Here is a 27,027-nt window from a genome sequence, read left to right as displayed (position 1 = left end):
TGCAGGACCAAGCACTCAGAATTGAAAAATACCATAAATGGGATTACCTCTACAACATGAGCTTGCTCCATTTTCTATATTCACGATAACCTGCAACTGCTTCTGTGTGCACTATCTTTTCCATTCAGGAAAAAATCTGCCTCTTTCAGTGCAGAGAAACCTGTATGTTTTGTGCACTACCCTGGGCTGTTACTGATACTGTAAAGCATACAAGACCAGGGCTTGCTGAAAAAGAGGGAATGAATTCATGGTCATGTCAAGTTAATTCTGCCTTGAAATATCAGATTCTGTCAGTGCTCCAGCACAGTATTTTTACCTGAATTCGTGCAAGTCACATGGGGGAGGGGAGGGACGAAACACATTTCCTGAGTGTTTGAGTTGAAATTCCAGGCTCTAATTTGCAGCAGTGGTGAGAGCTGAACTGCAACAGTGCGAGCTCTGCTCAGAAGCTAAAAATTCCAAATTATTGCATACATACATATATACCTTAGATCCTGCCTAGCTTTAATTAGATGTCCTAAATCTGGATTCTATGAGGGCTGCTGCAAAAGTAATACTTCCTATTTCATTAAGTTGGCCCATAACAGATGCTGGCAGGTGTTGGCAGTGTAGCAGTACATTTTGACCTTGCCCACCAATATTCCATTACATTTTATTGCAATGTGACAGATGGCAGCAGAGGGGCAGTCTGACAGAATGGCATCTGATATGGAAGTGTGTATGAAGCAAAGGTGTGTTGTTAAATTCCTGCATACAGAGAAAATATCACCCATTGACATTCATTGACCACTACTGAACATTTATGAAGATCAAACAGTAGATGTGAGCACAGCGAGGCTGTGGGCTCTGCATTTCAGTGGTGATAGCAACATGGATCACCTTTTTTGTGTAGATATTTAAGAATGTGTCACTCTGGCTCTTGTTCATCACTGGTGAAAATGCAGAGTTTATGGTGATGGCTATAGTGAAAAATAGAGTTTTTAGCTGAAAATTTGCTTTGTCCAATAGTGTTATTGTGCTTTTTTCTATCTGTTGCAGTTTCCATGGCATTACTGTCAGAGCAACCTACATATCTAAGTTTTATTTCTCAGGCACCTCAATTCCTCTTACTAATACAGGTTTCATCTCAGAAGGTGGTCAAAGAGAGCACAGCGGGTTAATATTTCTGAAGCATTTGGACAATGAAATAGTTTCGGTAGAACAGCTCAAAACAAAACTACTCCAGGTTCAGAGGAAGTTTTAAATACTGTTCTGTATAAGTATACAAGATGAGCAGTGAGCACTGGACAGCACATAATGCACTGAACATCAGTTTCATTACTGTCGCATCAGCCGTTACATCCTGTGGCTGATGCTGAGCTTATAGATTAAATGAATGAAGATGATAGTGGAAGCTTGCTAGGCAAATGCACACACTTATTCCCATTGTCTTGCATCTGTGCTATAACTGCAACTACACAGATATTCGATGTTATGCATAGACTGTATCTATTTGGTGTCCGTTTGCTATGTGGCCTAGTCCTACTCCTCAGTACTGAGGAATTACATTAGAAAATCTACATGAGTATTTCTATTTAAGGCATTTCAGTAAAGGTATATCAATCTGTCCAATATATTTATTTTTTCCAAATTATTATTTAGGTACTGCAATAGAGAAATACTACTATTAAATATCCCTGTTTCAATCTGTTTTATAAACAACACAAGTTTTCCTTGGGGGGGAAAGAAAGAATGACTATGTTACAGAAGAGAGGTCCTGTTTCTGAACCTAAATTTTTTCCTGGTAGTGCTCATCTGTCATGGGAACTGCACGACACATCTTGCCCAGTCTCCTTCTCCTGGTGCATACACGGTTGGTTTACAGGCATGTAACAGGAGAGCTCTCTCTCTTGAACAGCCTCAGTTTCCAGCAGTCAGGGTATAATCATTTCATGACAGTTACTTATGGGCTATATCATAACCAATCTTTTTCACCTGTGCCTAATCTTGGCCTTTTCTTATCCTACAGCAATTAAATCTCCATCATTTATTTTTGTTGGGCTGTTTGTTCTATTTGTTACACTTTCTGCTCCTTAATTTCAACTCCTCTACTGCATTCATTATTTCATCAGTCCTTATCCCTTTCTTCCAAAGGGAGAAATAATACTATGCCTTATCTCTTCTTATGTGGAAGTCACTACCTATTCCATAGCATTACTACTATCCTTCCCAGTATTCTTAATTATCCATACTAAATATTTCTGCAGCTGTGTTTGAGCATGGAAATATTAATCAATTTCTTCATAAATGGCAAGTTTCACACTCAATTCTGCTTTTTCTTACCTCAGTTTGGAATGCCTGAATCTGCTGTGCTTGTAGAAAAACTGGGTATGGATGGATCTCATTTCTTGGTAAGCAAATATTTTATAAGAGTTACCAGTCAAATGTATTTCGAGTAAGGCTTGTATTCCTTACGGTGCCAGGAATTACTCTGACGTTTTCATTCTACATATGCACTTGTTTGTCAATTGCTCTAGCTTCCCATTTGGGTGTGTTGATTTATTTTACTGACTGAAGCACTGTAAATCCCAGCCACCCCTTTGTTCCCTCCAGAGAGAGCACAGATATGTAGCACATATTCTTCCGTATTTACCCATATTCTACTGTAGGCAGGAATGTATGTTATGAAATACAACTTCCAGGATCGATGGCTTTTGTTGTTTGATTGTTTCTTGGTGTTTTTAAGAAAAATATATTTTAAAGCCATTGCTTATGTACAAGCTTTCCCTAAAACCTGCATGATTACTAGCACACAATTCCACAAATTTTGCATGGAAAAGTGTAGAGAATTCTGGGAATATCTGAAAAATTCTGGCAGCCTCTTTTGTTGACCTCTGTTACTGTGGGTTTTTTGTTTGTTTATTTGTTTTACGCATGACTGTGGTTCTATTGATTTCAACTAACGTGTAGAGAGAGGAATAGAGTAACTCCTTAACTTTGGGCAATTCCTCTGCACTAACTGCATTTGTGTATCTTCTGAAGTAAAATAACCTTAAGACCTATTTTAAAGAAAAGAATTGTTACAATAATAATAGAAATAATCTTTACTTAGCACCTTGTTTCTTAATAAAGCCGTTTGCTGGAAGCACCAGAAGGTTTTAAGCTGTTTGTGTTAACAGAGGGTCCCATCCTGTAAAGTGACTCATTAGACCACAGTTACTCAGGTGCACGCAGGTTTACTTTGTTTAATACTTCATGACCACAACATAAAATAGTTTTCTAACCATTCATGCTAGGCTGACATAGCTGACCAATATAAGCTGAATTCTGTCCCTTTTATGTGTTATAAATCAAACTACAAAAGATGCCATAGTCACAGAAATTCTACTGCTGGAGAAGGACTGAAGTTAAATCTGAATGGATTGGCTCTTACCTGCTGCAAGTAGCAATGTGCAGCAGCAGTGAAAAAGGATGTGAGAAGTATTTTCGGACATTAGTGGTAAACTATTAAAGCACAAGTGAAAAAAGCAAGAGGAACCATGGGTGGTCCGTGGTGATGATGAGTGAAAGATAATTTTTTAAAAAGCAATATGACTAAAATGAAAGTATTTTCTAGTATGCTTTTCTAACTGTGCATTCTCTAACACATCTTTAATCACTATTTTGCATTGCAGAAACCGTAGCTATGCGTGTGGTACAATGAGAACACCCATTTTTGAAGGCATTGTGCAAAAAATGAGATAGGACACACACCTGTAGTAACACTCCTACAGCTTTCACATCTTCTTTCATTGAATGTCAACCATGCTTTGTCAACATGGTGAACCTGTAATAAGTTAAGCTTGAAATAATTAAATACAAAAATACTAAAAAAAAAAAATTCAAGAACCTATGTTTAGGTATCAATTACAGCGTTATTTGAGTAATTGTAAGATGTAGTTCACCTATGCACGAACTAATATGTAAATTAACTAATAAATACTTTTAAAAATGGCCCACTTTTATTTCAAGATCCTAGCCTAATTTACAAGAAAATTAAAATACTCCAGGAACGAGAAGTTCCTCCTCTATTACATGGTGTCTGATTTAGAATTTACCCCCTCAGCAAATCACCTTTGATAACTTGCCCTGTGATGGAAAACACTGTTAATATTTAAGATTTGAGAGATTTGGTTAAGGAACTTTCCTAAGAAAAGGAACGTTCCTTTCGACCAATAAGCAACAATCTAACTGTATCCAGTCCCCGCTTTTGTGCTAAGACAATGCTGGATGCGCCACTCGTAAAGACATCACAGCACTAATTGTGGTAGTTAGCAAGATACTCGAGTCCACCCCTCCCAGGCATGGGCACTGGGCCTTACTAACATATAAATGAGCGTGTGGAGTACGCGCTTCCCAAGAATGCACACTCTGCTTTGTTAACATTAGAATGATGTTCCTTACAGTTTCAGAGAAATGAAAGAGATGTGTAAGCGGGGGCTCTGCAGCCTCCGGGCAGGTGCTGCCTACATGTTCTCTCATTATGATCATAGTTCAGTTTCTCTCTGACCTGCCTTAAATTGTGCTTGTGTTATAATACAAGTACACACAATCCTGATATTCTCTGACACAACATATAATAGCATAACGAGATTGATATGGTACATACTATAATTACATATATTAAAAATCTGCGTTTCTATTCCATACCACTCAAAATGTGAATCCTTAACTTTACCTACTGGTTCGTCAGCAGAAGGCTGGAAATACAAAATACTGAAGTCCTGCATATGTTATTTTATCCTTTTTGGGAAGTGCCTTAGGTTTTGCATCTCGCTTTATCATTCAGTTCCAAGTGTCATATGATTTACTTCACTACACTTCGCAAAGTCTTAACAGATGTCCAATATTACCTTTGGACACTGAGCTGAAGTCAGTAGAGAAAAGCTGGTCATCAGTGGAGACTAGACAGAAACGTACACACACAGAAAAGTAGAAAAATACTTCAACAAGCCTGATGCCATCTGCTAGATAGGAGTTACAGGTTTACCTACTGAATAGAAGGCTAATCTGTTAGGTCGTTAAGAGTAGTTGAGCACGAACAATGGGAACGATATGGGGACATTAGTTATGGGTGGGGTTTGGGGCGAAAAATAGGTGTGGAATATTGTACTAGAATCAATTGTACCTGTACCATAAATATGCATGTATTCCCTCTATAAAGAGGGACGTTTACCTGCTTTCTGTGTGCAGACTAGGAAGGAGTCATCCCTCCTGCACCCGGCTGGCCGAATTAAATGTACCTGCTCTACAACTACATGATTATGGAGTTTGTTCTGCAAGTCACTACACTAATTCCTAATTTATAATAAGCAAATACAAGCTTGCATGTACGTACGCACATAGAAACTCTATCAAGATAGGTGGATCTCTTATGATGTACGGACAGCACTGCTGTGCATCTACATCAGATGGATGTTTAGATGTGGCCTGGGCTTATTATAAGCTCTGTTAGGTATTACTGTAAATTCCTTCTAGACTAGCAGATGAAGAAAGAAACTCTCTGTAGTGCTTCCCCTGTGAGCTGAGTGAACTTTTGCCCTCTACATTTAGAGAACAGCAATTTTCTGCTTTACCTATGCATGGTCTGAAAAAGACCTTCTACCTTGTGTATTGCTGCTGAAAGCAAATCAAGAGAGCCTGCACAGGCTGGAGACAGTCTGACAGGAGCCAACCAAATGCCTATCAGCAGCTTTTCGTAAGCCTTAGACAAGCCCTTGTCCCCCAAGCCTGCTGCAAACCACCTGCTTCCCTGCCATGGCACCAATACCCAAAGCCTGTGCAGAGGAAGCTTTTTGCACTCATAAAAGATGCTCATATCAAAGCTGCAATGCCCCTCCAGTGAAGGCTCCTTGGTAGGCCTTGTTGAAACCATCAGCACACCAGATGTGCCTGTTTCCTGCATGGTTTCAGTATGGACATCTATCATTTAAATTTTTATCCAAAGAAATGATATTATCAAAAGTTTAAGAAATGCTGCAGCAGATAATTATCATGGAATCAGAATGGTTTGGGTTGGAAAGAGCCTTTAAGATCATCTCGTTCCAAGCCCTCTGCTATAGGCAGGGACACCTTCCTCTAGACCAGGTTGCTCGAAGCCCCATCCAGCCTGGCCTTGAATGCTTCTGAGGAGGGGGCATTCACAAACCTCACTGGGCAACCTGTTTGTGTCTCACCACCCACTAAAGCTTACCCTACAACTAACACAAAATCTCTGACAGGGGGTTCTTGCACAACACATACCTCATGTCAAATGCAAACAGCAGTTTATGCAACAGTGAATCAAATGGGTTTATCAATACTAATGTCTCTTTGAAGTTTAAGACATTCAAAGCCAAAACATGCAGGCACTGTAGCCACACAGTATTTAGTAAGTTAGCCACAAAATCTTGAATCCAATTTTCCTGGTTTCAGAAAAGAAATAACCAACGCTCATATGATCAAGGTTGTGGGGAGGGACTGTTTTGGAGTATTTGTTTGAGTGCTTCCAAGAACAAGTGCTTATGTTCTTCATAGCAATATTACATTCTGTTTTATAAACATACTGGGTATCAGGCAGATCTTTTATACGGAACAGAACTGCATGCATTTTATAAAAATTTAGAAGTAATAACTCTTCCTTTTCTCATCTGTAGAATCTAAAAATGCAGAAGGGTGGTACTCTAAAATGTACTGTGCAGTTTCATTTTCCTTTTTTATCTATAATACTCTGCTTGTGATGGCTATTCAATATGCAGGTCACATCTGAATGATGCTAATCTCATCCCAATGTGCAAATCAGCATTTAGCCACAGCTGCATTGCACAGAGCATATTATATTCTCTCTTGCTTTTTTAATGTCTGAATTTGCTACACTATACTCTGCCTTTCTGTTCTAAGAGTAGGTTGCTTGTTTGAAGTTGTCTTTTTTTAATTCAGGTTTGAATTTCCAGTGACAGTCTGAAAAGGATATAAAAAACAGTGAATTTTGGAGTTGAACTTCAGAACACAAATAGGTCAATTTTATTACATAGATTGCATATAGAAATCTGCTAAGAGGTCTCAAACATAGAATCAATATCTGACCATTTTTCTAAACAACTTTCATGTACTTTTCATCTATTTTGCTGTTTCAAAATATGTATCAGATCATATGGTTGGAACACGAGTACGTTGGAGAAAACCAGTCCTATTTCCATCACCAATATGCTAGCGGTTTTATTGAGTAATACCTAAAGAAGGGAACTTGCATTTTCCTGTGGGAGATTTCTGCCTCTCTGCCAGTGCAAAACACTGCCGGAGCTTGCCAGGTTTGGCTCACTGAGGCTGTACTTTGACATCCATTTGTGTCAGATGTTACTGAGAAAAGGCAAGGATTGTCTCACTTGGATGCTCTCCCATCCCCACAGTGCAGAAGAAGCAGACAAGAAAGGGCAGGCCTGCAGCTCCTCTGTTGGTTACACAAACCCTGCAAGGTCCCTCAAGACCTGAACTGCTTCCCCAGATTCAGCTAAGAGGGCATTTCCCAGTACAGGGAGTGGCATTTTAGCAGCATTAGGTGGGAGCAGATGAAAACTGAGGTTTGGTTTTGTTAGCTCTCGGGAAAGGTGTAAGCTCCATCAGGTTCTGTTTAATCAAATCTGACACACAGCCCTGTATACTCTGTTTTAGAAATAAAGTTTGGACCACGAATATCCTGAGGAAAACAATGTCTTCTAGAGTCCTACATAATCAAGAAACTTGCTAATTTATTACTAAAGCTGCTGCAAAAGGCCAAGAAACTCTTCACTGTGTTTTCCCCACATATCAGTCAAGAATAGAAAGTCTCCTATGGGTGAGGTCCAGAGAAACATGATGACAGAAGTTACAGCTACTGGTCAGTAATGCTCTGGTGACAGCTAAATGTTGCAATTCCATTGCCAGTGTAATATAACGGTGAACTGCTCATCTCAGAAAGCCAGAAAAAGCTTTCACACTATCACAAAACTTCAATGCTGATATTTTGGGGGTCCCAATGTTTTTTTTTTTTTTTTCTTTTTGTGCAAGAAAAAGTGATCTTAGCAATCTTGTCCTGCCTTCAGCAAGCACACAAGTTTCCCCTTGACAAAAATCAGCAGTTGTTCTCCATAGGAAAAAGTGACAGTACAAAAAAGAGTATTTCCAGCTGCAAAACACGCGTATGCCATACAATTGCATTAAATTCCTTGTCATTGTGCATGATTTCTACTCCGCTAATATTTATTTCTCCTATTCACCTATATCTAATTTACCTATATCTGACAAAATTTCCCTCTACTTCCCCCAGCACACTTTGCTAGGGTGAGTTCCTGTATCCTCCCCTTATCACAGCCTTCTTTTGGGTGCTTTCTACCCACCCAATGCTTTCTTCCTTGTCACCTTCAAGCCAGCCTCTTTCATTTCTTCACACTTAGCTCCTGTTTATGAAAGGACATTGCTCCTGGCTGATTGATTTGCAGTCCTCAGGGCTTTGCCATCACCATCCCTGCCCCTCCCCGCCCCCACCCCCCCCCCCCAGCTGTACAAGTTCCTCATCAGATACAGTGAGCCATCTTGAATATGAAAAGTGTACTTTCAGAAAAAGCTTCATTTCAGGTATGCCTGCAGGCTCTGGGCTCATGGAGTCAATGAGGAGCCTAAGAAGTTGGTAGGAGTCAAGCACCTTCAGAGCCCGAACTCTTCTGCACTAAGATGAGCAATCTTGGCATCTCTCTGTATAGCAAGTCCTTATGGACTTAGAAAACAAAGCTGTTTGAAATTAAAGTTTCTCAGGGTAGATGGAAACTGAAAATAGTTTCTCCTCCGGGGAGATGGATGGAAAGCATTAAAACCGAGGGCAAAGGGTGTAACAGAGAGCAGAGGAGCACAGTCTTTGCCCCTCAGCCATTCTTGCAGACAGCTGCAGTGGGGCTAACTATGAGCACAGGGAGGGCAGCAGCAGCTTTCTGGGTCACTCTGAGCATCCTCCACTCCAAGCAAGGGGAGGGGAATGGGGTCAACTTTTAACTGCTTCTAATCAAATAGGAAACAGTGTCTAAAAGCAGAGTCACAAGTTCTTACACCATTTCAAGCTGAGGAAAATGATAGGAACAGAGCATAGACAGCAGTTAATGTAAAAATAAATAAATAATTAGGAACTAAGATCGACCTTAACGAGATCTTAAGATTAGGGCTAAAAGGGAGACATTTTACAGCCTGTCACTTCTGCTGCCTATCAGACATCCTGCTAGGAAATAATGTACAAGGACAATACTTATTCATATTCCTTCAACAAAGCAGAAGGCATCTGTAAAGTAAAAGTATCCTTATTCTTCAAAAATGGAAAAAAGCAGAAGGTATGTAGATATATCTCAGAAATTATGTCTACAGTAAGTAAACCGTGACACTGAAGTTGTGCAACTCAGAAGAACACAAGTTAATTCAGCTATCAATTCATTAATTTAAGAGTACACTAAAGGTAACATTAGTAAAGAAAACAAGTGAATAAAACTGTCTAATGCCATGACCTATCAGTGCAATCCTGTAGTAAAAATCCTGAGTCAGTGCAAACGTATTCAATTCAGGGCTGGCTCCCTACTTTTTTCTGTGACAGAATCACATTTCTATTCATATTCCAAATGCTGCTGCCAAAAATGATTTGAGCATAAATTTGTTTGTTTTATGCAGCGGCTGCAAATGATGGGAAGTGCTTCTCTGCTTTCTAGTTTTTATGCTCTGGCACACAACAATCCAATCAAATTCTAAATGTCAAATTATTCATAATTTTATTAAAAATGGATTAAAGGAATACCTTTTGATCTAGAATACTTTGTTCTTGAAGTTTACTGATAATTTTAAACATTATTAAAAATATCCTTCAAGTCTTGTGGACCTTTCAAATTCAAGGAACAAAAAAGAATGTGAGAAGTCATGGAAATTTTTAAGCTATTGTGTCATGATGTTTCCAACACTGACTTTGTAAGCCCTGAACCAAACTCCACACAGTCTCAATATTTCCAGTTTTGAACTTCCCATTTCTAGTTTATTCAAATATCCCAGTTATATAAATGCACCCCTTCAGAGAAGAGAACATCTTAGGAAATTGCCTTTAGAGATTTTTTGTGATTTGAAGAATCTTCATTTTGGGTGCTTTTGCTTTTTCTTTCCTGCAAATTGAGAGTTTTTTTTTTTTTTTTTTTTTACAGTGCTTGCAAGTTGGAACTTAATAACACTAATGCTTGAAATCATTAGTCATTTTTAAAAATCTGTCCAGAAACTATAATCACTCTCCCATTGTCAAATACCAGCTGCTAAGCATTTCAGAAGACTTCTACTGAAGTCTTTAGTACTTCTACTTTCCTATTAGCAGTTTCCTGTACAGGGCTATAAAAGTCCTAATACTCTTCTATTTTATGCTTGAAGAAGCAGATGAATGTGGGAAACAGACACTAAAATGACAAGTTCCATTTTTCTTTATCTTCTGTTCAAGACTCTGATCTTACAAAAAAATACATCAGTTGGCAGAGGTACATTGTAAGTTACAGAAAGATTATTAAATGAATTAATTATAGGTCAGTGAGTAAGTCCCACAGGAGGTCAGCAAAGTCACTCAAGCAGAAAAGACAGCAGGTCTCAATACTTTTCTTATTGACAGTATTTAAACATTTATACAGACTTGTTATTACAATACTGATAGATGAGTCTTCAGCACTGTACAACTACTGAACAATTAGTCTAGTTTTGTGTCTGCTTGCCTGAATGTCGCTCAGGCCACACAGCAGCTGGAAAGCATTGACTGATTACAGTTTGCAGAAGCACTAGAAGTAGCAGCATTTTATGTTTCTCTACTAACCAGGAACTAAAGTGAAACAGTCTGGAAGAATTTCCCAAAGATACAGATTTAGATAAAGCCAAGGTTATAAAATGGGTACTCCACCTTCCTTTGCCAAGAGTAGAACAAAAAGCTCAGGAATTGAAGTTTTGCAGGAGAACTTGGCATTTAAAAGGTAAAAAGATGGGTTTTACAGAAGAGTGAGAGACCTGAACTAATTGAAGGGAAGAGTATCAATCAACTTGCAGTAGTGTTTCCTTCAGTAAATAGTGCTTCCTATCAACCCCAAATGACTGAAAGATTACAGATTTGTCAAAAACTCTCTTTTGCTCATATACTATATCTACAGTAATTTTATCAATGTTGCCTATGCCAGCTCTATGAAAAGGTGTTACATCAAAAACTGCAGGAGCAAGAGCACTGAAGGCAAAGCTGAAAATAAGTCCGTAGGTCACTGAGGTATCTACAGGAAGGGAAAGCTTAAGATCAGATGATTTTACTGCTCTTACATCTATATGAAATCTCACATATATCTTTAATACAGTTAGAGAAACTGCAAGGAATTTGTGTTCATTCTGGGGTTCAATTTCTTTTTTGAGGATTTTTTATTATTAGAAATTTTAATAAATTAGAAAAGTTGAACTCAGTTTCTAGGGAAACTGGACGGTTTCCCTAGAAAGTACTTTTTTAAGAATAAAAACAAATGCTGAGTATTTAGTAATACTGTAATAGAAGAGCAGCAGAGAGAACATAAAGATAAACACTACTGGATTTCATGGAGGAGGCTACACTCATAACTCTTGTTTCTTGGCATCATGAAAATGAAAAGAAATTGAGCAGTAGTCAAAGTAGAAGCAACATCAACCCAGCTGAACCAGGAGCTCATTAGGCACTGTACTGATTTAAGCATCTTCCAAGGGTTGCGGGACCATGGTACTCTTAGCCTAGAAGACATTTCTGGAGGTTTCTGGGAAAATACTTCTTCCTGCAGAAAGAACGAAGCCCAAATGAATTTTTTTTTTTTTTTAACTCCTTTGAAAAAGCATTAACAAGGTTAAAAATGTTATGAAGGAGTTTTTCTAAGACTGGGTTACTCTTATGGCTCTTTTCTGGTTTGAAAAGAGCAATACATGTGATTCAACCGAAAACCAGGATATCCTGAGAGAAGTGGAGAGAATGGGAATACTTGGGGCCAGAGTAGGAAAACTCTGAAGATGTAAATTTTTCATTTCCTTTGGGTTCAGGAAGAGGACTTCAATTTTCTGTGTGCATACAAGATCACATACTATAGCAATCAGTACAGAAACTTTCTATGCTACTCTATATAGCTTACACAGAAGTTTTAGCATGAGTTGCTGTTCCAAATAGGGCACATGCAAAGGCCCCAAACATTGTCATGCAACCTGGGCTGGTGAGTGATACTAGTCCCAAAGCAACAAAGTATTTCCTGGGAGTTGCACTGAGCTCATATTCCTACAGAATCAAAGCAGAACTAATTGGAGCCTCAGCTGCAGAAATATGTCAATAAAGAATTAAAATATAATAACAATAATAATAAAAGACACACAGGTTTGATTTCCCAGAAGAGCAGAGAAAGAAATGCATTTTTGTTGAAGTACCTTCCAAACCTGTCTGGATGCTATCTACTGCTACGAAGTTACAAACTCAACAAAAGTACAGTTATTCCCAACAAGGTATCCATGGGATGTGATAGAAGGATGATTGCACCAGCATCATTCTGCAGGTAGATTTCACACAGATATGCTCATAGTCTCGGAGGAAGATGCAACCCACAATAAGCTGAACATATTTTGCTAATGCCATCTGAAGTTTTATGGCTCTTTTAAAGGGCCGAACACAGTTAAAATGAAATCCATGCAGTCTGCAGTGCAAGTTTAGAAACAAGAAACAGAAACCCATTTGCAAAGTTTTGTAAAAGTTCTCATTTGTAAAATGAAACTGTCCTGTTTTCTTGTGCATTATATACTTTGCTCTGAATAAGAACGATGCTGGAAAAAAGAGAGAGGGGAAGTACAAATACAGTGGCTGATAATTTTCAATGTAATGCTGTCTTCACTTTAAAATCATCAGGAAGAGAAGGCTTGCACAACCTGTCAGTTACCGACATACTGTTACAAGCAACAAAAGCTTGCAGCCATTCCTAGGATGGTTCAGTGGACACTGCTAAAATATTTATCACTCTTCCCATATTTAAAAACTCACAGAATTTTCCCACCTTAAAAAAAGCATACAAATACAATTGCAGAGATCTCTTTCACTAGTGAACTTTTGACCCTGAGTTGGCACTGGGAAATCACGGACTTCAATAGCAGGGAATCTGGCTCTAAGTTCTGGCTGCACTGCTGAAAAGGCACATCACACACTGGTGTTCAGGAAGAGCTACGCTGGAAATAAATTAGAACTCCCTCAGTACCCACAGATCTGGTACTTAGAAGAATTTCAATCGTTTTATGTATTTCAGGCTTCTGGAATACTGAAGAGTAAAATCTTTGCAAAATTCATATTATTCTGGCAAATGTGTAATTTCTGCTTACTTGGTAGGGTATCTTGATTTCCTGTCGGTACTGCTGAATTCAGCATTTCAATGTGCATTCAAAGAAATTTTTAAAATAGGCACAAAATACTCCCCATTTAGTGAGATGCTGTTAGTCAGTATCCACAAGGCATGTTGTAGAACGCTTACATTTTTGTTTCTGTGCTTTTCTTTCTACTTCCTTCCCAGTTCCTGTGCGACTGGGCTTTTTGACTTAACATTTTGCCCTTTGCTACTTGGATACAATCTACATTTTTAGAACATTATTACCTGCTTCCCTTGTGACATCGTCCTTGAAAAGCATAAGATTAATCACTATTAAAAGTACTAATGGCTTTGCACATGCCCTGAGTTTGTCATAGCATGGTTCTGATAATAGCATAAACACTTGATTTTGCATTAAACTTACTTAAAAGTCCTAATGTACTAAAAACATCCACTGCGTTTAACCACTTGAATGTGATTGTATTTTTCAAAACAAATAAAAAAATAGACAGTAGATTACAAATGTGTATTTGATATTCTTAGCTGACAAACTCTATTACCCTTTCAGTGCTACGCAAGGAATATGTTAGTGCTTGCCCCAAGCCCCTAGTTTCTTATGGAGAGGGATAAAGCAACACTTGATTTGTGCATTACATTGTCTGGCTAGCATATAAAAAGCAGATTAGAGAACATCTGTATGTACCAGCACTATGTTGTGAGAGTGGGAGGCTCTTCACTGCTTTTCAAAAAAAATCAAAAATAAATCAAAAACCTAGCTGCTTACTTCAGCCTGGGTGGTACAGAGTATCTGAAAAATATCTGTGGAAACATAACAGTGAATTTCAAAGGGGCAACAGGAAGAAAAGTAAATAAAAATCTGTTAGCATAAAGGTATAACCCAAAAAGCCATGTGTTATAAACAGTCAAAGCACACGCACTTCCCTAAATGAAAGTCCTCTGCCAACAGCTTTTAATCTTTGTTAAACCTGGGCCATGCATTATTTATGGTGTTATCACTCTCTTTTTCCCTGTCCAGTTAGGTGTTCTTAAACTTTATAGCGTGGAGTTACATTTTATTTGGTCTTCAAGTATATTCATGATTGTACTCATGAAGATGTTCAGGAATGCAAGGAACTGGAAGCCTCATCAATCAGGCCATTGAAGACCCTTGATAATTTCCTATCATAACACAAAGCATCACATTGGTTCCAAACAGGAAAAATATCCTTTTGGCAGCACAGGTTAAATGGATATAAATGGATAGCATTTACAGACAACAGTTGTATTTTCACAAATTAGCATAGAATATGGTTCTGAGAACAAGAAATACTTGAACGTGGTTTTGCATTTGTTCCACTTCAGTTTGCATAGCCCATATACCCAAAATGTTGGGTATGAATTTGAATCAGCTAAAGCCACTTCTGTCAAGCTCAGTGGCACTCAAATCTACAAACTCTCATTAAAAGTGGGGCCAATCAGGAGATCAACAACCATCCCACCACCCACCTCTGAACACCTACATGCTCACATAAACATACAGATGAACTGCAGATTCACCCTCACATACACAACAGTGGGAAGCAATATTCATTTTCCAAATACATAGCAACATGTAATGCCTCTTTTACTTGGCAAGTGATGCAATATAAGAAAACAAAACAGAAATAAAAACTACTTCTAGTTACCTTAGGTAGCATCTGTTTATACTATACAGATGCATTGCATGGATGAGTGGTTAGTCTCACGTGAAAAAGAGTTTGAGAACACTATGGGACAAGATAGTTGACTTTTTACATAACGCTTCATTTCTTTTAGTAGAAATATAATACTGCTGTTCAGCTTTATGTAGGAGGCACACACCATTGTTGATTATTTTAATAATTTATAAGGAGTCACTTGTAAATGAATTTTGGTTAAGCCTACATGCCTGAAGTTTAAAACAAATTTGTTCCCCTTCAACAATATTGAGAAAAATAAGCGAATCTAAAATACAGGTATAACAAGTCATTCTGTCGCCATCTTAATTCATTAAAAAGATGGGCTTATTTTCCTATTAAAAAAAACACACAGCTTTTCAAAAGCATTTTTACATTTTAATTGTATTGGAAGTAGTGACAAATGTTTGTGTCCTGTAATTAAGTGATATAAATCATTGCTAGTATTTATAGTTACCAAATTTAATGTGAAAAGCCATGCTGATTGTTGGTATTTATAATATTTATTGAAGCATGAAGAAAACTCATGTAATTAAAATTGACCATTTTTATCCAATTAGGTGGTTTGTTTGTTTGTTTTTGCTTGTGTACCTTGGATTCACATTGCTACAAGACTTAATAGCAAGGCTTATAACACTACACTGTATATTTTCTAATATACAATACATAATATGTGATCACTGTCCATTAGTGCCTCTGGAGATTCATGATCATTCAGTACACAGCAAATGATTTTTCGTGTTAGAGCTCAATATTTATCCAACTTCTAGTTTGCTTTTGCGTATTGACAATAGCATGACAGTTACTCTGCACTATAAGTTGTCCTAAAATCTTGATTAAAATTTTGAAATGGCACACAAGCAAAAATACAAATATTCACTCTAAGTTAAATTTCAATGTTAGTCAACAGTAGAGGGGCGAGAAGGGGAGAGCAAAGTCAACCAGTGACAACTTTTTCCTACAAAGCAATCACACACATATACAATACCCCTGGGAGACTAATTTAAGATGCGCTTATAACCAGTCTATTTTGTCCCAGCATAAACACCACCACTCATTTTCAGATACTATCATAATGACAGAATCATAGAATGGATTAGAAATATGTGCATCTTTATTCCTGGAATGAGTTTATTTTTGAAGCCGTGTGAATCTTAGAAACTGCTCAGAAGTTAAAGTGCATTTGCATGCACAGCTTTGACCTCTACTCTTGCTCTTTGCCCATTAATGTGTCTCAGCTGGTTTGTCTTTTAACATTCCAAAACTTGCAGTAGTTTTCAAAGCTCAACTTTTCACAAAGAAAACATGCTTCTTTTCCTCTCTATGCCCTCATCAAATTCTGCACAATACTGATTTAAAGGTATACTGCTTCAAATGGTCAGATGGTAATCTGACTAAAATTTAAATGTTGGATCATTATCTTGTGAAGAATATCATATTTTTAAATATTTTAAATAACTTTCCCATTTCTTTCACTGCAAAAACCACAGTTCCTAACCCCTGTAACTTGGCCAGTTAGTCAATAGAATAATTGTTTGAAATGGGTAGAAATAGGTTGTAGGATTACTTTTTGCTCTAAAGGAGATTCATGTATGATTACACATACTGGAACAGTAATTGGCATCATTTTTATAACTTTTTAAACCACTCTTTTGAAGTGACATCTATGGACAAAAGAAACAAAAGAACACGTTTCCTATTCATTCCCAAACAGCATCTAATGTCATATAATCAGTGTAGAATATACTAAGAGTAGAACCATATACTCTGAATACATACAGACTTTGGGAACTCCAGGTGCAGATGTGGCCCTCATTGTCTGACATGAAGCATCAAAGAAGAAATGCGAATACCAGTCTTTTCTAAGATTCACAGTGCTATAAGGGAAGAGGAAGAGGCATACACTAGGTGCCCCAGGACCTCAAAAAGTAAATAAAGCCTGTGTATTAAGATCAAGCAGCAATACAGAAAAAGACACGGATACTATGTTGATTCTACCAAGAAAAATCTATACACAAACATACATGGAACTTTGTTTAACATAATGTGCATCCTGAATCCAAAACTAGATCTCATTTTTTATTTCTGAAATGCAACTAATAGTTTAACACATACCAAATAGGTATACTGATCCATTTGTCAGTGATGTAGACTGTTAAATTTCCACACAACAACAGAAAAAATAAGAAACTTTCAAAGTACTTTTTCCTTTGCTTCTAACCGGCATTATCTGTCTGGTTCATAAAATCCAAAGAAAAAGGAAATCAAACTCTCAAATTCAGTTACTCTTCACCTTTGTAGCTGTCCCCACAACAATCCATCATCCAGAAGCATCATTAGCATCAGACACTGTGCACTGACATAAGACATTGTTTATTGCATTGGACCAGAAAAAAATTTTAATTAAACCATTGAAGTACACTAACGCATCTAATGACATTACAGAAAGTCAGCAGGGATACAACATGTAGGGGGAGTGTTATATTTACAAGCTGTCTTTCAGACTTCCACACTAGGAGAAAATAAAGGTGATGCTTACATCAAAGTCCTTGACCGCTTTGTAGCCAAGTACTTCTCAAGAAAGTTTCCATAGCTCAGTAGTAAGCATAGGTTAATACTGCAGAATTCATCTTTAACTTTGCCCATTCAAGAGGTGGCTGTCATCTGTTGGAGCTGCTATGGCCATAACACACTACAAAACACTCAGCACATCATCACAGAACAGGAAAGGAGTTACCACTCCACAATAGATGTCTTCCAAGCACACACCCCTTAGAAGTCCATATCTACACTCCCCATGCTGACATCCAATACAGAGAAGGTTCATACTTTGACTGAAGACACCTACTGACATAGACACCTACAAGCATCTTTTTCTAGTGGCAGAAATAGCTTTTCCAGTTTGAAACAGTGCCACATGATGCAAGAAGTATTGCCAGCTGGTCTGTTAAAAAATGTCATGAAGGCTGAGTTATTTCAGCAGCCTGGGTCTGGTATGTAAGCCTTACATACTAGCAGAAGATCTTCATTATAAAAATTACAGTGTAATACTGCTGTTTACCTACATTACCACAATTGTATATGGTGTTCCTTCTCAAACTTCAGTGAGCTGCCATGACCTTAAAGTCTATTTTTTTTTTGCAAAGTTATTCTACCTACTGTTGAAACACAGCAGTCATGATTTTGCTAATGGACACAGTAATTATGCACTATTTGTAAAACTCCTTACTGTGACTAAGGCAAAAAGGCTGGAGAAAATGAGCTGTTATTTTTCAAGATGCCTATACATATACAACCTTTTTGTGACTGTATGAAGACTATCTATATTGAATATCTATAACCACTGTGATTATTAAAATGAAGCTAAAGAGTGGAACTGAAACACTACATTCAGAATGTAAGATACTATCAAAGGAGATACAGCAAATCTATCCTACTACCTATGAGTGCATACTCAAAACTATAACACTCTCTAGATTTGTGCGTGAGCACATGAAATTGTTAGCATAATATGAAAGAACAGGGAGCTTATGATACGGCTTATTTCCAAAGAAGTGGCCAGCCATGGGAGTATTCACAGCTGCCAGATACATACAAAGTCACTGTTCAGTTTCCAATTGAGCAAGGGCATTTATTTTTAACATTAAGATTAGCTACTTCTGGTTCTCTTGATCAAACTTACTGTGCTTACAAATATGCATACGGCCTTTCTTGATCTTTCAAGGCTATTCTCATGCAAATGTTTTGCTTTCATGCTTGCTGTTGCAGTTTTAAGATTGCTGACTGCCTCTACTGCATTTGCACTGAGTGGTGAGAGGAGTCCCACAGTTTGTCGTCTTTTCAGGCTCAGTTATTTCCCAGCACTTCTTGTAATAATTATTACTTGTGTCCAGATGCAGGAAAGCAGAAGGCAGCTGCTCTTGCGGGCAGTGTCAGCTGAGAGTACTTCTGCTCAGTTCCCAGGCCCTTGGCCAGCAGGGGCAAGCTGAAGGTTCAAGGCCCCCCCACTTTCTGGGATTCTCCAGGATTGATCCCATTGCCTCCAACTGGCCAAAAGACCTGTGCAGTCTCCACAGTCATTTACTTGTCCTGTACAGCAGCCTTTAAGTAGGATTATAACTTAACTTTCCCTAGTAACAAGGGTCCTTGCCAATCTCACCTATCAGTGACCTGAGAGTTTATTTCTTCTGTGCTATTTCCTGTTGTCATTTTCAGCCTCCCTCATGAGAGCACGATGGAAACTCTTAATCCCAGAGAAGAGAGAGCAATCGTTTCATACTGCAGTGCACAGAGCGCTTTCCACTGAGCCTCTGCCATCTTTTCAGGATAGCACATTTCCTTTCTTTAGACCAATATTCAGATACTGAAAAGTGTCACCACCACACCCCATCTTCCTTCATTTCCTCAGTAAGCAAATTAGATTAATTGAAGCAGCAGCTTCATAACTGGTTACAGGGCAGTGCTTCTCATTCCAGCTTTCCTATGTTTCCCCACACCCAAAAGGACAACTTTTCCTGTAGGGTTACTTCTCAGCCACACTACTTTCCTAATTCAGTTCATCACACAAGTGCTGGTGGCAGCATGGGGGAAATAGAGGAAGCAGTGTCCAGAGAACTTCTCCAAGAGGTTCACAGTGACTGAGAACACAGCTTCAGTGCTTAATTTCACAGAAACCAAGATGCAGAAGGTACTGTGCCGGGGGTGGATCTTCCCAGTGACAGTTTTCTTATTTCCTCCTCTCACCTCCCTTCCCAGCCAGAAGCTTTCAGGGCAATTCCTTTGTTTAACTTGCAGCTGATTCAAGTCTCAAAAGGGTCAGAGAAACACCAGAGCCAGCACATGGAGGAAGATGCACTGCTGAGCCAGAAGTTGAGATAGAGGGAAAGAAGCAAGACTGCTTGTGGCTGCCAGAAGGCCCAATGTGATGTACTGCTGCCTCATGCAGCTTCCCCTCCCAGCAGTAGCTTGTTGATGTCAGGAATGAAGCATCAAAAGGACTGTATATCAGATGTGTTTTGGGATATGAAACAATTAAAAGACCTGTGCAGGTTATCAAGGGGAAAGCGACTGCAGACTAGTCGACAAGCAGCAGCAGCAGAAGGGCTTGCCAACTTCAGGAAATACCAGGTAGAAATGCAGATCATTTAAACAGGAGAAGACGGACTAAAGGAAAATAGCACAGGGTAGGCCAGATTTCACAACAGTGCAGAAGGGCACAACACTACCCAAGTCATTTGCATGTAGATACTGGAAAGGAGCTCAGGTAGCTGCAGGCAGCACCTGGCCTCAGATCTTATCTTAATAATCTTCCCTTCATCAAGATGAGACAACAACTCCCTACAAGATGCCATTATTAAAGTGGGTCCAAAACCAGCCAACAGCTCAGTGTGCTCCCCAGGAAGAAGTCCTGATCAGCTCCTAATGAGTCAATTTTGCATCCAGCAGAACCCCTGAGAACACTGCTGCAGTGTGTCCTGCTTCTTGGTACATCCCAGCTCACTGGCATTTTGACTAAGACTAAAAGCATTCTCCAGGCCATTAACTCCTAGAGCTGGCCAAAAATGGAACTTCTGAATTTCAACTTGGCCAATTTTTTTCCCACATTCTTAATAATTAATGAACTTGAGTCCTGCAAAACAGTTTATTTTAATTGATACAGCATCTTTAGAGAAATTATTCTGCTAGAAGTCTGGCTCTTCTGAATTCTAGTTTTTATATACATATACTCAGAGATTTCCTAATCTTGCAGTTCACATTAGCACCAGACTGCAGGCTTATTCTGAGGCTGAAATTCTAGCTGTCATAGCAGTTTTTTCTATACATGGGGTTTGTTTCCCTTTTCAAACACTAAAACCTCACCTTATTTGTTTAAGCATTTAGCGGTGCATGACTGTAAAAATATGGGAACTGGGTTTATTTTCTGTATTCCAATAAGTACCCTTTCAGTTAAGGCTTACAAATACAGAACTCAGCCCACAGATCATCACTGTTAGTGAGAAAGGCAGTATAATTTTTTTTAGTTTTTGTTGAAGAATTTCAAAAAAACATCTCTCCATCAAGTCAGCCTAAGACTAATCAGAACTTTTATGTCCTAGGAAAAACAACATGAACTTTCCCATCTCACACACTTAAAAGATTTATATTGCAGACCAGGCATTACTGCCTCAGACCATGGCAACTCTCTGCAGGCAGCTCTCAGGGAGAACACTATTCATTCAGCATGCAAGATTTGATATGACAGGTTCAAAAAGTCTTGGATAGCCAAATGTGAGTTAGCAGGTTCCGAGTGTAGAATGGGCTGGAAATGCTCGGTCATCGCCAAATAAATCACAGAAACAGCCACCCTTAGCATGTAAAAGAACAAAGGATCAACTACATTAATCTTCACTGGGGCTCCTTCAGCACAAAAAACCCTGTAAGTGCAGACTTTAGGTACTCTTGCAGACCATATTGTACATAATATTAATATTTTATATTCTGGCAAATATTCTGGCAAAACAATACATATGTATTGTGTACATGTATTACATATTAGATGTATAAGTTTAATATGCATTGAACATTAATCAGACCATCCGTTGGGGGGGGGGGGGGGAAAGTAACTTGATTTTCACTTAAAATGTAAAGCAGCATTACTACAAAACAGATCCCCAATGGTGCTAAAGCAATATTGTTAGTTTATCCTAAAAACATCAAGTACTCTACTGTTCCCTCTAGCATGATAGAAAAACCAGACCTCAAGCTCCCACGATGTTTTAAGCACGGCCCTTAAACAGTGGTAGAATGATAGCAGCAGCAGTTCCCAATGGCTCACAAATCCACAGAGCCTATCCTCATCGGTCCAATTTACACCAAGGTTTTCCTGAGCATATTCCCCACCAATACAACTTCATGTGTACTCCGGGAGGTTTTCTTCAAGCCAAACACAGAGATGGCTACTGTGAAATCATACAAATAGTACGTGTATCAACTCTGGTGCCATTTGTGTGAGTTATCCTTATGATTTCACTGCTGGAGGACCACTAGCACTCAAGCAGAGAGGAAACTCCCAGGCTCCCAGTGGGTGCAGACTGAGCCTCTGTACGCTACAGCCAGCCTTGTGTTACTGCAGTCTCTTCCACATGCAGACCTGAAAGGTCAGAAGTGTATCAGCACCGTTAAGCGCCTGTACAGGATTAGCTGCTGGGATAGATAAGCACATCACCCAGCTCTGACTGGCATGACTTAACTAATCTTGTCCTTACTGAGCAGCTCTGTGACTAACAGGACTGCTGATCATCTCTGCTTTCTGTTCAAGCAGTAGGCTCACCTCTCCTAAATCACAGCAGCTGTTTCTTATACTACATCTATAACTGTGACTTCAGTTTCATTGCAGAATATCAACATTAGTTGTCAACAAACATGATTCATTGTGTTTTGAAAGTAACACAGGTGAAGTGATAGAGGCAGCCTGTCATGATTCACTTGAAACTGCAGATCTGTTTCATTGGAATTATGCTACATTATATACATACATACACCTCAGGTATTTACAAAATTATTATGGACTGAAAATAGCATAAAATACAGATTTATAGCCAAAGAAAACTGAACAGTTCTTGCCATAAATTGTCAACCCTGGAAACATAAACCATGATTTTTTTCTTTTTTATTTATTTTTGCCCTCTTCTAAATATGCTTCCAATGAAGCATGTTTCCTCTCCTTCAGATTTGTGCTTGTATTCACTGAATCTTCTCCTGATATATTTTGTATTAGACAGACTTGAATGGCAAATGTTCAATTTAAATTGCATCCTTTAGCTATGGAGATGGTATCTGAAGTACAATTTTAAAGTATTTAATATTTCATTTTTGCATCATTTTGTTCTTTTTCCTGTTTATTAGTCCTTTATCTATTGTACATACAATAGCAGAGGAGGCAAAAATAAATTAAAGCTTCATTGGGATAGGTATCATGCAGAGTTTTAGCAAGAGATGTATAAACTACAAATGCTGTTTGAGTAATATTATAAATGACAAATGAGGTTATCAGCTATGATGTAGAAAAAACACTTAAGCACAGACTTCAGCACATGAACACATTCTTATCTTCAGTGGGAATGACAGAAGCACATGCCCACACGCTTTCCTGATTCAGACCCCTTGCATCTTGCTTGAACTCGTGTGAGACTGGCACTTAACGTGACATCCTGATTCTCCTCCAAGAGAAGCCTACACCTCTGAGTAACACCACAGCTCTGAAGATTAACTTCTTTGTTCATAGGTAGTTTGAAATTGGGAACTGTCAAATAATGTCCTTCAATGACTCTGCTGAGATTCTTTAACTCTCCTCCTCAGCTTTCTGGATGGGAATATATTAATCCTAACATCCCTTCCAATCCTGTCCTCTCTTAATGAAACTGTTTACCAGGATGACAATACTTCACTTCTAGTAATATTTCACTTAAAACAACAAGACATCAGGTATCACTTATAAGTAGGCCAAAGAAGTGTCTCCTGAAATTGCTGTTCCTTACAACTATCTCAACCTGTTAGTATGCTACTCAAACTGGTATATTTATAAAGCTACTTTGCACAACAAAGTGCTTCTGCTACCACTAGATGTCAGCTTTACACACTTAAAAATGGACAAATACATTTGGAAAAGGAATTCTACTACTGTCACAATAGAAACATATTACTACAGCATTCTTTCTGGACGGAGCTTTAATTTGAAGGATTCCACCTCTTATGTACTACTTTCCCTTCTGCTCTTTTCCTCCATGTTTCACAGTTTTCCTTAATCTAAGGGGTGTGTGTATATATATACACACACATATATATACACACACATACAGACACACACGCACAGTTTGAGGAACCCTGACAGATTCTGCCAGATCTCTCTGGTAGAATTCTGTAGCTTAGACTGTGTTTCTAGAGGACAGGACTGAGATCTTATTCTATACATTTAAAAAAACCTAAGAAACATTGCATCTCTTCTGGTCACTTACAGATCATCTTCTATGCCAGTTAATAGGGGATATCATTAGCATTCCCTGTTACGGTTCTATGGCTGCTCAGATTTTTTCATTGACTGCCTGAATGTGGATCACTTATATTTATACTCCAAATTTGACTCTCAGAAGTGAAGTGTAGCTGTTCAATGACCACATCCCTCCTAATTCTGGTTTCTGGCAGGTCTTCATCATACCAAACAATACTATAAACAGGTCTTGACATAAAGATGTTCTTCATATTGAATATAGAGACTTCATAAAGTATCGTGCTTTCACTTTGCCGTAACAGCATGAAATTGCATTACTGCAAATGAATCTGGGCCTGTACTCTTTGCACCCCAAAAATGAAGAAAATTAGAAGGAATTCACATTTATTATACTATATCATATTCAAATACAGATACACACACACAATGAAACAACTTCATTTTATAGCAAGGTTCTCTGGAAGGATCAATACCCAGAGCTAGCAATGTTACAGAATGTAACTCAGCCCTATCGGATTTAATGACAAGTCTGGCACCTTACATACAGTTTTATTGCACAGATATTGACAGCTTATCTAACCACATGGACAGGAATTTTTTTGTTCATTTATTTCATAAAGTCAAGGGAATCCCCTCATCCTAATTCATATAAGAAATGACCTTTTCAGAGTCCTACTGATCCTATAGGGTTCTCCTGGGTTGTTTAAGGCACTATTTGCAAATGCAGCCACATTCATCTTATACAGGCACATATCTACAAGGATGGGATGAGAAGTACAGAAGGGAAAAGAAATACATGTCAGAAGTCCAAAATAGAGTGGAAAAGAATGTATCACACAACTCCATCAACAACCTCCTCCAAAAGCCTTTTTGAAGCGATGCCTCTATTTAAAATACCCCTTGCACGATCGTATTTAAGAAGTGTGAAAGCATAGCCAAAAAAAAAAAACACACCAAGGAAACAGTCAAGTCTACATCAGGTCCCACAGCCCAACAGCCACCTTTATGCCTTACAGATGCCTTCCTCAGAGAACAGAAGGTTTTCCTACTTCCCACAACTAGAGGGAGCACACGCTCCTTAGGTTGTGTGCTACTTGGGTAGGTAAGGCTCCCAAATGATGTCAGATTTTACTACGCACGAGTCTACTTAAAGTTTTCCCAACCAAAAAACTCCTTGAACCTACTTACAGCTTCGCAGCACTGGATTGCGTAAAAGTTTTAATTCTCTGCTTTGATGCAAAGCTTCTGCTTCCTCAGCACCCATGCTGGCAAACAGCTGCAGCAGCACAGGCTCACATCCAAAACATGCCTCTGCAAGTAAAGGATTGGCACACCTAAACATTTGCACCATGGCAGCATTTCTCCTCTTCCACGATATTATCTAGTAAACAAAGCTGGTTGGCTTGATTTGCAAGCTTAGAGTTTTGGTTACTCCTATCTACTGAGATAACTAAGTGACCTGCTATGCAAGTTGATGTCAGATGAATGAAAGAGTCAAAAGAAAATGGGAAATAAGTACTTCATTTGAAAAGAACATAAATTTTATGTGCTTTCTAAATTGCTCTCTAGCATGAATTTAAAAAGAAAACACAATGAGGAACTAAAGGGACAACCTGTGGGGTTTGTACCACGACTCAAATCCCTCCAGGAAAGAAACTACTTCAACTCCTTCTGTATCACATTTATTCATTTGCAGCATATTTCATCTATATATTAATATGAATCACTGGCAACATATATTACAAGCAACTACAACAGGAGCAATGAACAGTTAAAACCTTGAAGTGTTAGCCACCTCTGACAAGCTAACATACAGTTTCATGAATGTTGATTATGTAAGATATTTTTGTACTCTTCCCTAAAATCAGAATTTTGTTGGGAAAAGAATAAATTTTCTGGGAATAAATAAATAGATGATCTTACTAAATAAGAAAAGACAGATTTCAGCTAGGCCCATAGATGCCAATTTCCTCCGACTTGAGAGGAATTAGTAGTTTAATCCTCTTACTATATCATGTCTTTAGGGGGGAGAAGAGGAAAGAACCAAGCTAAAGCCTTCTGTAGAAAATATTTACCACTATAAGAAAGTTCAGGACTACAGTTTCATCAACTAACACACTCAACTGATATCTAAACGTGCTTCATCTGACCACAAAAATATCCTGTGCCTATGCAGGAAGCAATACCTGCAGCAGAACACTACCTAAAAATGCTCTGGATTTTAGAGAATAGCAGCTTGGAAGAATAGCAAGCAATAGGGCTGAAATCACCAAGCTCTAAAGGTTTAAGTGTTTTCTCTGTGTGTGTAGGAAAAAAAAACAAAAATTCAGTCCTTACCATAAAAAGGATAGTTGCCTCCTTTTATTTACAAGATGAAATAATAGGAGTGGAAATGGTGTTACTATTGCTGGTCATTGATCTGCAGAGGCAATTTGTTGACTCATTAGCAGCTGATGAAGTCTGAATGAGCCCAGATGGGCCTGTATGACAATCAGTCGGCTCTATATAGCTTGAAATTTCCACAGGAATTCGGTGATTTCTAGACCTGCTAGATCATCTGCTCATTATCATATATTCTTCATGTGGATATGCAGCTGCTTTTTGTTATGTTATAATTACAGGCTAAATATTAAAAGCAAGAGGTCCTCTAGAGTCTGAAATGCTGTATTTTCATAACAAATATATCAAAGAACTTCCCCCCCCCCCCCCCCCCCCCCATTCAAGAGTTTCTTGAATGTAAGTACAGGCTGAGGAAAAGCATTTTTATTGAAATCCTGCATGTTTTCCACTTGATCTCCCTGTCTTATGATGCTGTTGTTAGTTTCTCACTTTGTATGCCCAGTACAAACTCATCATGCTGATGATATGATGAGAGAAAAGGCAAAAGAGTTCCGAATGGGACCGATAATTCAGGATTATTCAGAAAAAGAGATAGAGCTGGGCTAACATCTAAGTACCATGA

At 38.4% G+C, this 27,027-nt stretch overlaps 2 protein-coding genes across 12 annotated transcripts in view; one reads left to right on the top strand and one right to left on the bottom strand.

Moving 5' to 3' along the window:
* The window catches only part of DNTT (DNA nucleotidylexotransferase), a 110,160-nt gene extending 109,871 nt beyond the window's left edge, over positions 1-289 (bottom strand). The window contains exon 1 of the mRNA XM_046942769.1: positions 48-289. Coding sequence (XP_046798725.1) covers positions 48-71 — 24 coding nt within the window. The 5' untranslated portion in view covers positions 72-289. The remainder of the gene's footprint in view (positions 1-47) is intronic.
* Positions 1-27,027, top strand: part of SH2D6 (SH2 domain containing 6) — a 96,117-nt gene that overhangs the window by 5,229 nt on the left and 63,861 nt on the right. For 5 of the 11 annotated variants that reach the window (XM_046942731.1, XM_015288572.4, XM_040702272.2 and 2 more), the window contains one exon: positions 2,328-2,390. The exons of the other annotated variants lie outside the window; for them this stretch is intronic. In XM_046942731.1, the coding sequence (XP_046798687.1) occupies positions 2,328-2,390 (63 nt within the window). The remainder of the gene's footprint in view (positions 1-2,327; positions 2,391-27,027) is intronic. 11 annotated transcript variants of the gene reach the window in all.

The sequence above is a fragment of the Gallus gallus genome, chromosome 6 (genome assembly GCF_016699485.2).
Source record: "Gallus gallus isolate bGalGal1 chromosome 6, bGalGal1.mat.broiler.GRCg7b, whole genome shotgun sequence".
In the NCBI taxonomy this organism is placed as follows: domain Eukaryota; kingdom Metazoa; phylum Chordata; class Aves; order Galliformes; family Phasianidae; genus Gallus; species Gallus gallus.
Note: the sequence above shows the minus strand (reverse complement) of the source record. Positions and strands in the feature narration are given on the sequence as shown.